General features: G+C 36.5%; 1 protein-coding gene across 11 annotated transcripts in view; it reads left to right on the top strand.

The window, feature by feature from the left end:
- Positions 1–16,387, top strand: part of LOC109069192 (apoptosis-stimulating of p53 protein 1-like) — a 35,622-nt gene that overhangs the window by 4,488 nt on the left and 14,747 nt on the right. For 2 of the 11 annotated variants that reach the window (XM_042773695.1, XM_042773690.1), the window contains exons 1-4: positions 3,477–3,745; positions 5,736–5,883; positions 7,361–7,480; positions 9,826–9,896. In XM_042773695.1, the coding sequence (XP_042629629.1) occupies positions 3,614–3,745; positions 5,736–5,883; positions 7,361–7,480; positions 9,826–9,896 (471 nt within the window). In that variant the 5' untranslated portion in view covers positions 3,477–3,613. Of the gene's footprint in view, positions 1–3,476; positions 3,746–5,735; positions 5,884–7,360; positions 7,481–9,403; positions 9,626–9,825; positions 9,897–15,078; positions 15,917–16,387 lie in introns of those variants that run through there. The other 9 variants (XM_042773693.1, XM_042773691.1, XM_042773700.1 and 6 more) reach the window with 9 other exon arrangements.

The raw sequence follows: 16,387 nt of genomic DNA, 5'->3' as shown, positions 1-16,387 counted from the left end.
TCTTCTATGGATGCTCCAGTGTAAAATGGTAAAAGTGTCACATGCCATAGCTGTTGCTTTATTTTAGACTTCAGCTCTGCTGAAATGCTGTAATGACCAATCAGGAATCAGGACTTGAACTATGCATTTTATAATTAACATCATTACCATACATTATTAGTGATATAGTGTTTGACAAAAAATTATATAGTGCTTGGCAGAACATTAGTATAAATATTTAGCAATGTCATAAAGATACAGTAAAATTACAAATTATTTAATATTTAAAATAACTCTTTTCTATTTTAATATATTTGAAAATGTAATATATTCCTGTCATGACAAAGCTGAATTTTCAGCAACCATTACTCCAGTCTTCAGTGTCACATGATCCTTCAGAAATTATTCTGAAATTATTCTAAAATTATTTTAATATACTTTAATATAACAATATACTTCTTATGAATGCTGAAAACAGTTATGCTGCTTAATATATTTTTTAGGGGTTCTTTAAAAGAGAAAACATTTGTAACATTAGAAATTTCTGAATAAAAGTATTAATTTATTAAAAAAATATATCATACTGACCTCAGACTTTTGATGTCTATAGTGTATATCAACCAACCTGCTTTCTGGACATTAAAAAAATAATTATTATTTTTTTCAATAAACTTTTAAATGGTGGTGTAAATATAGTTCTATATATAGCTAGATATTATTTTTGTGTAGTTGTAAATATTGTAACTATATCCATAACTATATATTGTTCTCTATATATAGTGAAAAAAAAAAAAAACTGTCTAGATCTGTCTGCCTGTATACATGGAAAAAAAACTGTGACTTATGATTATTGATTATGAGTAAGAGGCTGGCGAGTTATTATTTTTTTTCCTTGGAATTTACGATACTTTATTCTTATTTTCCCTAATTTTTCATTTCAGTTTCCTTTTAGTGCTTTTTCCATGCCGTGAAACCCAAAACCTCCATTAAATGTGAAATCCAAACATACTCTGGTCTGTTTTTGAGCTCACTGGGTCCAGGTGTCAGACTCCGCCGTGAGAGCGAGGAGCTGTCAGGGCCATTAAATGCTCAGAGATTGAGTGTGCTGTTTACTGCTGTTAACTGCACTTAACTATGCAAGTCTTTGACCGGCAGTGAAGTGAGGGAAACTGACATGTTTCTGTGGATGCAATAGTTGCTATGGATACCCTATTGATGGCTCAGTACAGTAAATCATGAGCATTCACAGTGTCAACAATCGCATAATGCTTTAGCGATGGCACATATCCCATCTGTTTCAAATGAATTTAAAATGCTTCAAGTTATGTGTTGTGACATTTGGGTATTTGGCAGTCTGACAGTCGATATTCACAGGTTGTTTCATTGTCTTGTCTTGGTTTTTTTTTTTTTTTTTTTTTTTTTAATGATTTTCCATACTGAAGCTTCTTATTCAGTGACGTTACAAACTAAAGGAAGCAATAACCATTTTTAAAGTGGAAACTGGGCAGCTTTGCCCAGTCAGACATGTCCCAGCCAGAGCTCTATTTGTCAGAACGCCCAAGACCCACAGTGACAAGGCCTGCCTGTGTCCTGAGATTTATTATTGACAAAGCATTGGGTGCTGTGACTTTAGCTCCTTCTTTGGAATCCGAAACCTTCTTCTGTAGATACTGTGCAATCGCCATGGGCAGAGATGAACAAAATGCCCAGAACAAGTCCATATTGATTATTAGTGGTGTTTGTTAATGCTAAAGCATGCATCACTATTATTATTGCTCATACTTATTATGGTTAGTTTTTTTTTTTTTTTTTTCAGGGCTTACTTATCAAAGCTGCCAGATATTGAACTCTTTGACAATACTCATATGGCAGACAATAAAATGGGGCACTTTTGACATGAGCAAGTAAGCAGCCCCCTAGCAACTACCCAGAGCATCCTAGCAACTGCTTAGCAATGCTCTGGTAATCACCTAGAACACTGTAGCAACCTCTACGCAGTGCTTTGGTAATCTCTTAGACCACCTTAGCAACCACCAACAATGCCTTGTTAACCATTTAGAACAATTCCAGCAGTGCTCTGGAAATCATCTGCAGTAGATCACTATAGCAACTGCTTAGCAATGCCTTGGCAACCATCAAGAACATGTCAGCAATACTCTGGCAACTGGATAAATCACCCTAGCAACTGCTTAGCAATTCCTTGGCAACCATTCAAAACATGCTAGCAACCGCTTTGCAATGTTTCGGCAACCACTTGAGAATACCATCAAGAACACCCTAGCAATTGCATAGCAATGCCCTGGAAACCAATTGGAACACCCTAGTAACCTCTTGGCAACCATCAGATGTTTAGCAATGCTTTGGCAACCACCCAGAACACCCTTGCAGCTGTTTGGCAAACAACCAACAACAACCCAAAAAATCCAAACAAATGCCCAGCAACTTAGAGCACCCTAGCAACTGCATAGCAATGCCCAGGCAACCACCTAAAATAACATAGCAAGTGCTTGGCAACCATCCAGAACACTTTATCAACCATTTAGAAATGCTCTGGAAACATCTACAGTAGAGAACATGCTAGAATACCCTAGCAACCACTGCAACTATCCAGAACATTTTAGCAACCACTTAGCTATGCCTTGGCAACCACCCAGAACACCTTTGCAACCATCACCATAACAACTGCATAGCAATGCCTTGGCAACCATTCAGAACATGCTAGATTAGAAACTGCCCTAGCAACCACTGACAACTATCCAGAATACTTTTGCAATCATTTAGCAATGTTCTGTAAACATCTACAGCAGATTACCCTAGTAATTGCATAGTGATACCCTGGCAAACACCTAGAACACCCTAGCAACTGCTTGGCAACCATCCAGAACACTTTAGTAACCACTTAGCAATGCCTTGGCAACCACCCAGAACACCTTTACAACCGTTTAGCAACACTCTCGAAACATCTACAGTAGAACACCCTACCAGCCGCTTAGCAATGACATGGCAACCATCCAGAATATGCTAGAAACCGCCCAGAAAATGCTCTGGCAACCACCAAGAACAACCTAGCAACCGCTTTGCAATGCCTTGGTAACCACTTAGAACACCCTAGCAACCATTTTGTTTACCAAAGAAGGTAACATGTTAGTTGATATTTAATCTGAATGGATGATCGGCATGTTTTAAGCTGATGTATACATTAAGTGCATTTATTCTGCACACTTCGCAGTTTGACTTCACTTCACAGAAGTGTATGTGTTTTAGCATGAGTGAGCGTGACGTGGAGTTCAGTCCACTCTATCAGTGACATGTCACAGGACCGTCTGTGTATTGTCATCAGATACTTCTTATCTTCCCCTGGCACCTCCGCCTGCTCCTGGAGGGAATGCAGTTTGGGAAAGAGAGCTTGGCCACCCTCACTGGCCCCCCTCCCCTTCCCAAAATGCCCCCAAACCCCCTCCCACCCTCCCCTTCCTTGACCACTCTGTAGTTTCTACACTCACACACTCTCAGTCAGACAGACAGTCAGGCACCCAGAGAGAGGGAGACAGACACACTCCAGTGGCAGCAGGCAGCTCCCCAGTGCCTGGACTGCCCGGCTCCTCCAATTCATCAAACCCAGCCTCAGAGCTCCATGAGGAGGTTCATCAGTATGGTGCTACGCAGCCTGGTCAGCACCTCCAAGGCCAGGCCCTGGCTGCAGAAGAGAGCAAGGGTGCAGGGGAAAGAAGACCAGAAACTCAAGGTGCCACACGGGGCGACTAAGGTGAAAGTCCAGAGGGCTTAGGACAAGCAATAAGGAGGCAGATGAGCGGACGCTGAGGATAGAAGTTTAGGCACTTGTGTACAGCTTAAAATAGCGGGACATGTCTGGGGCATGGCGGATTTCATTTGTTTTTAAGTGCATGTGTAAGTGAGGAGTGTTAAATGGAGTCTTGCTATAGTTGGAATGGATCGCGGATATGTTAAATCAAAGATTGCTATTTCACGCACATGTTTGTGGCATGCTGGGATAAATTTGTTGTTTGTTTCTTGCATGCAAGCTTTTGTAGATTGGAAAAGCTGTGGTAGTGCTGTTGATTAGGAGAAAATAGGTTTTTTTTTCTCCATACTTTGAAAGTCAATGGGGACCAGCAACTGAAGGTGAACTATCACTTTAATGTAAAACGTTACTTGCCAATTTGCTTTTTTCATTATTTGAAGGGATAGTTCACCAAGATATGAAAAATCTTCCACCATTTAAGCACATCATCTTATTCCAAACCTGTTTTTCTGTGGAACACAAAAGAAGATATTTTAAGAAATGTCTGGTTTTTCTTGTTGTTTTTTCAATCAAAATAGTCCAATGTAGTTTTAGACACCATTCACATTCAGTGCATGGACTGAAACTTCATAATATCTCCCTTTGTGTTCTTAAGAAAGAAAGTCATACAGGTTTTAAATATAATGAGGGTGAGTAAATGATGGCAGAATTTTCAGTTTTGGATGAACTATTCCTTTAATTCTAATTTAATGTTTGTCTTTGGTCATGGCTTTGGTCCAGTAATTGAATTGTTCAGATGGCGTGTGAGCATGATTTGACTTTTATTTATTTTATTTTTTTTGGCCCTGTGCTATTTTAATATGAAACCTCATGACAATAAAATTCCAGGCAGCTGTCCAGGTCGGGATTATCCGCTGTCTTCACAGATCACAGCAGCATTTCCCTTTCTGGATTAGTTTGGCTTCAGCCAGCGAAACAGTTTCCTTAGCTCTCTGTAGCCACACGCTCGCATGTTTGCACCCCCTCCTAATCAGATTATTATAGCTCTGCCCTGTAATCCAACCCTCACAGAATTTCTCTTTCAATCTGCTGCTTGCTTGTTTGGAGGGATTGTGTTACACTTAAGGAGTAAAGCCTGCCCTGGGTTGGAATTGAATTCAGATGGATTTATAAGATATACAGTGTTTATATTTTTAAGTGAAGTGAAGGATACATCAATGTGTTTACATTTTATTGGTGACTGATGTAATAATATACGTGCATTGCCCAAATGCCTTGCATACCTAAAGAGATTTATTTATTACAGTCATTCTTACTGTACTCCAATGTTAATCCCAAATGACAGATTTATGTTTTTCAAAATATATTTTTTAAATATTATTTTATTTTAAGGGGTGGGGTGCTTAAAGCCAGTATTTAATTTAATTTAATAATTCTTACCACTTGACATCTCACTGCAGTGACAGAAGAACCTTGATAAAATTTCTTGATAAAAATTTTTTTTTTGGCTATTCTTAATTAAATTTTCCTGATTCTATGATGATGTTTCACTGGATTAAATATAGATTAAATAACTTGTAGATTAACATCTGTGTATGACGCAGACTTTGCTGCCCTTCTTGGAGGTTTCTTTCCTAAACCTCCTTAGATATTTTCCATTTTGTGTGTGGTTAAAGTCCTTGCCAATATGTTTTGGTACGTGGGAGATAATAGGTCAGGCATAATGATTATTTTTTTCTTGGCAGTGTGTAGAATAAACATGCAATTCCCTTGATTTCAGCTCAACTTTTGAATGTCTTTTATTTCACTCTCATCTGTCTTTGCAATTGGCACTCATTTGATGAGTTGGCTGTGGTGCAGACCACTGGGAAAATTAACGTAAACAGTTCAAGAATTATGACAAGGCAAGAGAGATTAAAGAGAAGCCCACACAGTCAAAAATGAGAGGCTGGAAGTTCACTCAAAGAAAGATGTTATTCTTTCCTCTTTACAGATGATTCTGACCGTATTCCTGAGTGATAATCAACAGTTGCTGACTGAGGTGCCCATTACCCCAGAGACACTCTGTAAGGATGTGGTGGAATTCTGTAAGGAGGCTGGCGAGAGCGGCTGCCACCTCGCTGAGGTCTGGAGAGGAAAAGGTATGAGTCTGTTGGCACATACACTAGCGCTCAAACGTTTGGGGTCATTAAGATGTTTTTTAAAGAAAAGAAAGTGTTTTATTCAGCAAGGATGCGCTACATTGATTAAAAATTACAGTAAAGACATTTATAATGTTACAAAAGATTTATATTTCAAATAAATTTGTATTTTAAAAATAAATTTTCTATTGATCAAAGAATCCTGAAATAAATAATGCATTACAGTTTCCGCAAAAAATATGAAGCATTGATACTGATGATAAAAAAAGTTTTTTGAGCAGCAAATCAGCATATTAAACAGATTTCTGAAGGATCATGTGACACTGAATACTGGAGTAATGATGCTGAAAATTCAGATTTACCATCACAGGAAATAATATTTTATAATGTGTTAAAGTGTAATAATATTTCAAAATATTACTGTTTTTACTCTATTTTTGATGATTTTTGATTGGTGAGAATGAAAGACTTCTTTAAAAAAAAACGTGAAAAAACTAACCCACCCCAAACGTTTCAATGGTATTTTAACTTGCAAGTTGTAATATAATTAGTCTGTGTTGCTTTGATTGAATTTAGACAATATAAACTCTTCAGATTTAGCTTGTATGTTTGACCTATTCTTGCAGAGAAACATTTCTAATTTATAAAAGTTTTTTTTTAGGTTAGGTTAAGTTTTTCATCTTATATTCATATTTTATTTAATTTCAATAAGCCTTTCAATAAGTTTAATAGTTTTAGATAACAGTAACAACATTGCCCTAACATTGCATAAGCAAGCCATCTGAGTCTGAGACTAGTGTCAATTCAACATATTACACAGAAATGTAAAATCATATAGTGCTTTCTAATCTAGTCTCATGAGTCAGCATTGTTTTCAACTCTTTTGAACGTCAAGGACTGTTCTGTCGTCAGTGGATGCAGAGACATGGCATATGTACAGTGCAGCCGGATTTCTACATGCTCTGCTCAATATGGCTGACAGATACAGATGTATTGCTTAGCTCTTTTACATCACTAAATGGCACTGAATGGAAACGTTCATGGACCAGATCCCACAGAGAAAGCAAAACTGTCCATCACATAACAATGAAGTCCTTGTCAGAGTTTGTCCTAGACAGTGGGTGGTAGAATGTGGGTCAGAACGTCTCAGGGCCTGGGCCGCAGCCTCTAGGTTTGTTTACATGGCTCCTGCGGGCCTGTTATTCTAGTGTCCCACACATGGCACGCAGCCCGCACTGTCAAAGACAGTAAAAATAGCTTTCAGCAAGGATAGCCAGACCTTTTTCATCTGGATGTGCCACCGGGGCTATTACGCAATAGAAAGGACATTTCCTTTTTAAGTTTTCATACCATGTGGATTAGATTAAAATAGAGAAGAATTATAACAGTTTTGACTTTGACATCCTCTGTGCTATGCATAGAGTGCAGGGTTTTATAGCGTGACTGTAACAAAGAGTGTCTGTGTTCTTATTCACAGAGAGAGCGATCCCTTTTGATCAGCTGATGTTTGAGCACCTACAGAAATGGGGTCAGATGAGACAGGAAGTGAAGTTTTACCTGCGGCATGAGGAGTCTCCCATCGCAAACGTTTCTCAAGGTGAGTAAAAGTGAGGAAAGACTGGCCATGACCACGACAGGACATTTTGTCAGTTACTTGTTTTGTTTTTTTTGTGCCATTGTGTTTAACTACTGTTCAAAATGTTGTGGTCGTTAAGATTTTTTTACGTTTTTGAAAGAAGTCTCTTATGCTCTCTCACATGTTCCTTTGGAAAATAATTAAAGGTTGAAAACAGCTGTGCTTTGTAAAATGTGTTTTCAGGATTCATAGGTGAATTGAAAGTTTAAAAGAACAGCATTTATTTTAAAAATAAATCTTTTGTAACATTAATGTCTTTACTGTCACATTTGATTCATTTAATGCATCTTTGGTATATATATATATATATATATATATATATATATATATATATTTTTTTTTTTTTTCTTACTTACTGGATGTAGTGTTAAGATCACCTTCAGAGCCACTTGTTAACTATTTGCTAATCTGTAGTTTACCAACATAAATTTATTAAAAAGACTGAATCACTATTCATTCGTTCATTTAAATGAATTGTACAGATGAACTGATTCAATAAAATCAAAGTTTAGGGGAGCTTGTTTGCTTATTCCATATTCACTATAAGCCATTTTAGGTTCATGATTCATTTCTAGTGTTCAAATCTAGTGATCTAGAGACTGATTCTTTCTGTTCTTTTAAATGAGAGTCCTGTTAGTGTAGAGTTTTTCCTCCGCAGTTATCTGCAGTTACATAACTAATCATTTTGTATGTAATTGGTCTCCTCCCTTCTTGCACTCATATCTGCACCTGAGACAGACCACAGCTCCATCAGACTAGAGAAGACGAGGAGCGGCGATGCCTGTCTGACCTCCACAGAGAAATGCAGACTTTGAGTTTTAAAATGACAGAATGCATCACTAATACTGCTCATACATAAACTTAGTGATTTGAACTAGGGCTGCAGAATATTGAAAAAAAAATGACATTGGGTTATTTTGCTTTTCTGCGAAATATATTGTGATATGAAAACATTATTAATGAATGATTGGAGTGATTTTGTGAGCATCAGTACAGAAAATAATGAAAATAAAAATTATTTTCTTAAAAAGCTGAAAAATTACTTTTTACTCTTTTTGAGCAAACAGGCTTTTAAGGCTCAATTGTTTTTGAAAAATTATTTATTTTTAGGTATATGAGGGAAAAAAAACTCTTTCTAGTTTTATAGACTACATTCTCACAATTTTTGACCCATTTGATATAATTATGGTTTTATTGTTATTAAATAAAAATATTAAACAAATATTTTGTAATAATGCTATTATACTGTAAAACAATTAAAGAAATTATAGTACAACTGTAAAATTTTAGTATCATTAAGGTACTATTATAGTTTTTATTAATATTTTGAATCAGTTTTTATTTTTATATTTTCCATTTTTATTTTGATGGTATCATTTTGATCTTTATATATATATATATATATATATATATATATATATATATATATATCTCCATATAGTTTCTATATGTATATATAGTTTATAATTTTTATTTCAGGTTTAGTTATCTTTAGTACATCGAGTTAAACTAAATTAAAATAAAAAGCTTATATATATATAAAACATTGCTATAAAAAAACATTTATTGCAAATTTTTAATGGTTTCAATTTTAGTTTTAGTTAATTATAATAACCCTGAAAATTTATTTTATGTTCAGTGACGGCATAATAATGCACTAAAGCCACTCATAACACCTTAGCAGTAACACCGTGGTAACATTGTGACAGTGAGTTTTTGCATGGAAAGGAGCACTCAGATGTGAAAATGTAAAATTCTAGTTCATTGTATCAGTACATTCTAAATTAGTCTGTGAGAGCAGAGGGCGGTCAGTGGGATTGTGTACAGGCCTATCAGAGGCGGCGCGGTCCATGAAGATCTAGGTATTTCCAGATCCTCTGACAGGATTACACATAATAACACAGCCCTGGATTTAGAGAAGTAAGCTCCTGCTTATTTATAGATGGCACATTTGAGAGTGCTGGTGAAACAAAGGCTCACAAAAGAGAAATGACTGAAGGTTGGTATAAACGTTGTTAAACAACCCACTGTCTCGGCACAGAGTAATCAGGGTAAATATGCCAGTCAAAATTCCACTGCTGGATCATATGCTCATTAGATTCAAAGGTACCACTTTTCCTTCCTTTCTTTCCTTCAGCCATACGTGTGACTGGTGTTTTATTATTTTATGTTTTGTCAATATAAAAATGCCCCTTTGTCCAGTAGCACTGATTATGCTTGCTCACAGCCGTGAGTTTTTAAGCTCTGCAACCATCTTGACATTGTTCGAGTGCAGGGGTGAAGATGTAATCTTGTTTTATTTCCAGCAGGAAGTCAAACTTCAGAGCAGGCCGACAAGAAGCGCAAGGGGAACTCGGACAAGCCCTGCGAGAATGGGGTACGTTCGCATTCATGCTGTTCTCAGTCACACTTTCCTTCTGGACTGTTTAAGACTCGTAATGAGGGCTGCTCACTGAAGCTTCACGTAATTACGGTGAAACTGTGTAGTCAAAACACAAGTTCAGCACTTAAGTCAGCAATGCTCTACTTTTTGTGCAGTAAATGTGTGTAGTTGCTATTAATGTATCGAGCCATAAAAGCACACTTTTGATGTAAATCTGCTCTTGTTTTTGGAGAGAAAGATTAGAAATTAATTAAAAAGCCCTTTTATCAGTTGGCCATTTTTGTGTTTTCATTGGCTTCTTGGCCCACTATTCCTTAATTTGGGTTTTAATTAAATTATCTTTGGGCCTGTACACTTGACAACATGATACATTTTGGATGTATTATCTGTTGTCATATTGTCCTTGATATTGAAAGTGCAGAAAACTTACAGTCACAGTATAGGTATTTCTGTACATACTGGAATAGACATAAAACTTATTAGAAAATTAGTATGTAATAATATTATGCAATACTTGTCTGCTGGTTTGCTAAGAGAAGGCTTTCATGATTCTTGAGTCATCTATGAGAAAATTAGAGATATTGTTTATTATAAGTGAGTGCTGCCATTTAGCGCGTGTAAAAGCACTAAAACATGACGAATGTCATTTGTTTTCAAATATCTTATAACTGATTGCAATGGATAAGAAGGGCGTCTTTTTCTCATACAAAGCTACATATGGCTTATGAACAGTGTTATTTTAGTATTATTTATGTACTACTATAGTTTTTATTTATATTTTGAATTAACGTATTTTTGTATTATCAGTTTTCATTTTAATAAAATTTTTAATTTGTCATTTTTTTAATTAAAATTACTTTATAAAAACAATTTTAGAAATTTTGATGTTCTTTCATCATTTAAATATATTTAAATATTTATTTCTTATTAAGTTTTTTTATCTTTATTACAGTTTTAGTAATTTTAGTAGTTTAAATTAAACTTATTTATTTCAGTTACCAGGGCAACATTTCTCTCTCCTTTTTATTATGTCGTTGTTTTTTTTGGTCCAATATTTATATTTTATTAGTATATATTTTAACTTGGGGGTGGGGGGGAGACCCTAGTTAGTTAGACACTCTTACTATATGGAAAAAACACTGTTCCACGGAAGGAAGAGACATTTACAGGTTTGGAACAGTAAATGATGACAGAATTTAAATTTGAACTGTTTCTTTTCTGACTGTAGTTGCCATATAATTATGCTCCAGTTGGAGTTAGAATTTGGAAGCTTTGCAGCAGGGAGCTTGTGTGCAATGTGCTGATAAGCCCCAGTCCCCCACCAAAGTCATTTGCAGTGGATTGGTTCATGTGGCGGACACAGGAAGTTTTAGAGAAACAGAATACACAGGTTTCCCTGTTTCCCAAAAGATCACTCCACTACATAAGGCTGCCTAGTTTCTATACGCTTTCTGTTCCACTCCACATGTCTTTGATACTGATCATGCAGAAAAAAAAGAGGTAGTGTTCTCTTCTTCTGAGTTCAAAAATCCACATCTACATTCCTCAGTCAGAATCCATGTCAGTATTTTAAGAAAAAGGAAATTGATGTCTGTAGGTACAGTATATATTCCAGATCTCCAGACTGATTAACATTCCACAAGACTGTAATCATAAATCCCATAAAGCTGCACAGCTATTGAACAGGTGCTCATTGGGACCTTCCCAGCATCACCAGTTATGTTATAAATGAGTGATACACTCACTGCGGCTTTCCGATATGTGGCCCTCCCCACGTCCCATTATGCAGCTGTTATTAGAGATAATCCAGGCAGTGGGGGCTTCTTTTTCAGGCCGTATCATGTGATGATATTTTAATTACATCCGGCCAATAAACTTCAGGACTTCTAAACTTCTGCACTGGCCTGATTGTATTACTCTAAAACTGTCAGCGTAATATGCAAGTCTGCAAGTGTGCTCCACTTTAAACCAGGTCAAAGGGCCAGAAGGCAAAATATTAGCTATATGTTCAGCACACCAAAGATCTCTTCCTGCCCCTGATAATACAGCCGAGCAGCTGAGAATGACTATTTACATTGTACATTTGACAGTAATGTATTTTCTTCATGAAGTGTTTCTGGGTCTGAATACATTAGATTTATTCAGGATGGTTTAAGTCATTGTGCACGTCAACATGTGTTGTATCTCAGATGGATGTTAGATGGATGTACACAACAGTTTGGATTCTGTATCATTTTTTTTAAAGACGTTTTATTTTCAAGGCTCATTTTTTTTTTTAGCAAAAATAAAGTAATATAGTCATATATTATTACAATTTAAAATATTACTATTAATATATTTTAAAATGTAATTCATTTCTGTTATGGGAAAGCTATTTTTTTAGCAGCCATAACTCACAATTTCTTATTATTATCAATGGTGAAAACAGTTGTTCTGCTTAATATTTTTGTAGAAACTGTGATTTATATTTTTTTAGTTAAAAAGAAATGGGATTTATTTGAAATAGAATTCTCTGTAAATTATAAAGTCTTTACTGTCACTTTTTTTATCAATTTAATACATCCTTGATAAATAAAATAATTTAATTAAAAAAAAATATTACCAACCCCAAACTCTTCGATGGTAGTATATGCTGTTAAGTGTCAAAAATATCAGATTTTCCTTTAAACTATATGTTTAATTTAGCCTTTATGTGTTTAATATCATCTGATGCATATCGCATAAAAATAAAATTACAGCAAGTACTTGCTTTATGCAACTTTGCATACTTAGTGACATCAAATTGAAAAGTTTGTTTTGAGACAGAGAAATAGATATTTTTGGTCATATATAAATCTATAAACATTTTGTAAATTTTTTTAACCACTTTTGCTGAGATCATTATTTACCACAGCACTATTAAAATTATTTTTTAAAGCTATTTAGTTTCCATTCTTAAGTGGCATGTAAAAGCAAAACAGTCTCTGGTTGGTCCTTTACTTTAAGTCAGACTAAGTGGGCGATTCTTGGCCAGAATAAGCTGCAATCTGGACAAGACTATTATGCTGTGAGTTAAAAGTCTGGCTATGCAATAATATAAAGAGATCTTTCATCAGGCACATTGTGGTTTTCTGGCCTGGCCTGTCTGGTAGCTGACCTTATCCCACTCTGATATCACTATCACTGACCTTCAATCTCTATTTTTCTGCCTCTAGATGCTCCTGTAACTTTCCATGTGATGATGCTTATTTCGATGCTTACTGCACCTCCTGCACCCGGCAGATAAAACTTTATTAGATAATCAAAATTCACCATAAAATGCTTCGTCCGTGAATGCTTAGCCCTTGAAATTTCCCAAATATTTGTGCATGTTGTCCCTGAGGGCGCTTTGCATAGTCATGAAAGACCAATGTGTTTCTGCCTAAAAGCAGTAGGAAAAGGAAACAAATGCTGTGAATTAAAGTGTCATTGCATTTGAAGACAGCACTGTGAATTCTTCTAATTATCGTTTAGCACTTGGCATGACATTTAGTAATTCTCAGCTGGTTTTCCTTTAGGACCCAGATTTTATATTAGACATCATGCTGTGACCAAAATCAGACCTGAAATCATCATTTCAAACAAAAAACATCCTTGAAATCAAATATTTAAATTGTTTATTATAGTATTATTGTTACTGATTTGCTCAGTGGTGATTATGTACCTATGGATTGCAACTTATTTGTCTAGTTGTTCTCTTCCAAATTTCTTTTTTTTCGCAGAACCAATTCTCTAAAGCACATGCCTGCCTGATGCACATTGTTCAGTGTGTTCACTGAAGTTGGGAGCACAGATTTTGCCCTGTGGCACTGGCTGTGATTTTCAGCATATGGACATATGAAGGTCAGTCATGAGTGACCGTGGTCAGTACGTGGTGCTTTTAAAATGCAAAAGGAGCTAAATGGCTGGCTCAGCATTATTACTGCACTTATTGACTGTGCCCATTTCAGTCTAAGATACCGCATCCAATTGGCACAAAAGCGGTCTTGTTCAATTGCTCATTGCTGTTGGAATATGGATTAGCCCACATGTGCATCACATGATTGCCAAAAGAGATGCATTTTAAAACTGTGCCTTTTAACTCCTTGTTGCTTACTTATTGAGATCTGAAAGAATTTTAATTTGTAATGGCAAAAACTTACAAAAATGCACATTATGACAAACATGGCATTAAATGTAGTAAAGGGTAGTAAACCTCTTTAGGGGAGTAAGATGTAACCTGGTGTCATGACATTATCAGTGTAGCATGGTACTTTTTTAAGTGTAATTGACGTGTTTCCTTGTTAAACAATTTCATCAGCTTCCTCGTGTAGCTACATTGTAAAGCATGGTGCATTTGAAAGCACGCGCATGCTGTAAAGTTGTGTCGCAGTTCTGCAAACATTAATGGCAGATTCTTTGGAGACTGTCACGCATCTGGGAGTAAGTGAGTGCGGGGCAGCTGTGGCGCAGCACAGGCAGTCTGACAGCGGCGCTCCCGGGAGAGGAGGGGTCTGTGTGTGCGTGCTGTAGTGATGTCCGATTCGCGAATGAATAATTTCTTTCAACCGGTTTACTCGGATCATTTGAACCGATTCACTTAGATGTTGTGAATTCCCTGTAAGTGAGATCTGGGCGTAGACCATTGAAGCGATGGCAGTGATTAAATGAATCGGAGCATTTAAGCAAAGCGATTCGCTGAAATTAATCGGAATCGATTAATTGTTTAACCGTTCCAGGGGCGTTTACGGGTGCACCCTATCAAAAACATCTGTCCCTATTTTAATACTCTTTTTCAAATACTGTTTTAATGTTTTAAATTGATATAATAGTCTTTACCTGAATAAAGAGTGGCTAGTAGTTGACAAACGATAGAAGATATTTGTAAGTTTTGTTTTCTACTAATAAGTAAGTAAATATCCATCCTCACTCCTCTTTTTTGCTTTCTGGTTTTTTTTTTTTTTTTTTTTTTTTTTTTTTTTTATGTCCCGTTACAATTTTGGTAAGAGAAATAATCTGCATACGATTCAGTGTGTGAGTGAACCGTCTTAATGAATCAAAGTGAGCGAATAATTTCAGACCTTTTTGCAAACTCCTTTGACCGTTTGAATCAAAAGAGTGACTCATTCGTGAATCTTTCATCGCTAGTTCTGATTCTTAACATCTGACACGACATCTGATCACGACTTGTTTGCTTAAATTATCAGAGAAAATGATTCTCAGGTGGGTCTATGTCAATCCCATAAGGATTTATCAGTGATATTTTACTAGGCCACAGCGGTATTTAACTTATTATTAATAAGACTATCTTTTTTTACGATAACGATTTACAACCGGGAACGATTCAGTCTGACTCTTAAATGCATCTTTAGACCGGGTTTGTAAACTTGTTCAACCGATTCTTTGAAAAGATCCGACTCCAACGAACGATTCGTTCAGTGATTGGACATCACTACTGCAGTCTACACTCCGGGCAGCAGAATCACTCACACACATAAGAGCGAGAGAAGTGCTTGCACGTCAAAATTAAGCCTGAGGGGGGAAAAACTTACGCAGTCCCCATCATCACACATTCACGTTAACATTTATAAGGGCCACGCGTTTCTTTCCAACATTTTAGTGTTTAATGTACTGTAATTACACATCAGATTCACGAGACTGTAAGTATGTATAGTGAGCAAAAACACGCAAAGTCAGTCGCGCGGAGTGGGGATGACACTGACAGCCTGACTCATCGCTAATGTGCTGCATGACTTCACTTCTATCTTTTGGAGAGGGGATTGCGGCTGTGAGTGTGACTCTGGGGTCTCATAACGAGCACAACACCGCAGATACTACAGCTGCACTGCATCCGTCCACACAGCGCCGATGCTTTTCTCATAAGAGACTCGGAAACGCGCACCTGACTGTTAGAAATGGAGTGGAACCACGTCGAGACTGTGCAGGAATTCACAGCTGAAGGACAATGCAGCAAAATTAAGGTCCGATCATGCAGAATAACCTGGGACTCTCACCAGGTAATTTCAGAGTTAATTTTTGAAGTGTTTCCTTATACGTTGGTCTGTGTAGAGCATTGATTTGTGAAGCGGTTTACTCAGAATTTCAGCCTGTGCGTTTGTTGATCGATAGGAAGAAGGATTGACCAGTTGTGATAAGTGTCAAAGTGCTGGATCAGGTTACTTTGTTGTCTAGTTATATGAGCTGATAGATCACAGCTGTATGTATAGGGAAGGGATGCTGTCAGTTGACATGTAATATTTAGGTAGCTGACATGACATTTCAAACAGTGAGTGTGGCTAATGCTGTAGTTCATCTGCATTTACTTTAAACTACATTTTATATGTATTATTATTATTATACATGCAGTTTTAGTGATCTCAGTGGAGAGACTACATTTGTTATGGTCCTTTTAACCATTTATGTGAGCTCCAGAAAGGTGAAACACAACAATTACAACAACTAGTCTGAATATGCATGCACAACACTTA

This window comes from Cyprinus carpio, chromosome A17 (genome assembly GCF_018340385.1).
Source record: "Cyprinus carpio isolate SPL01 chromosome A17, ASM1834038v1, whole genome shotgun sequence".
Lineage (NCBI taxonomy): Eukaryota > Metazoa > Chordata > Actinopteri > Cypriniformes > Cyprinidae > Cyprinus > Cyprinus carpio.
This window is presented reverse-complemented; position numbering and strand designations above follow the sequence as displayed.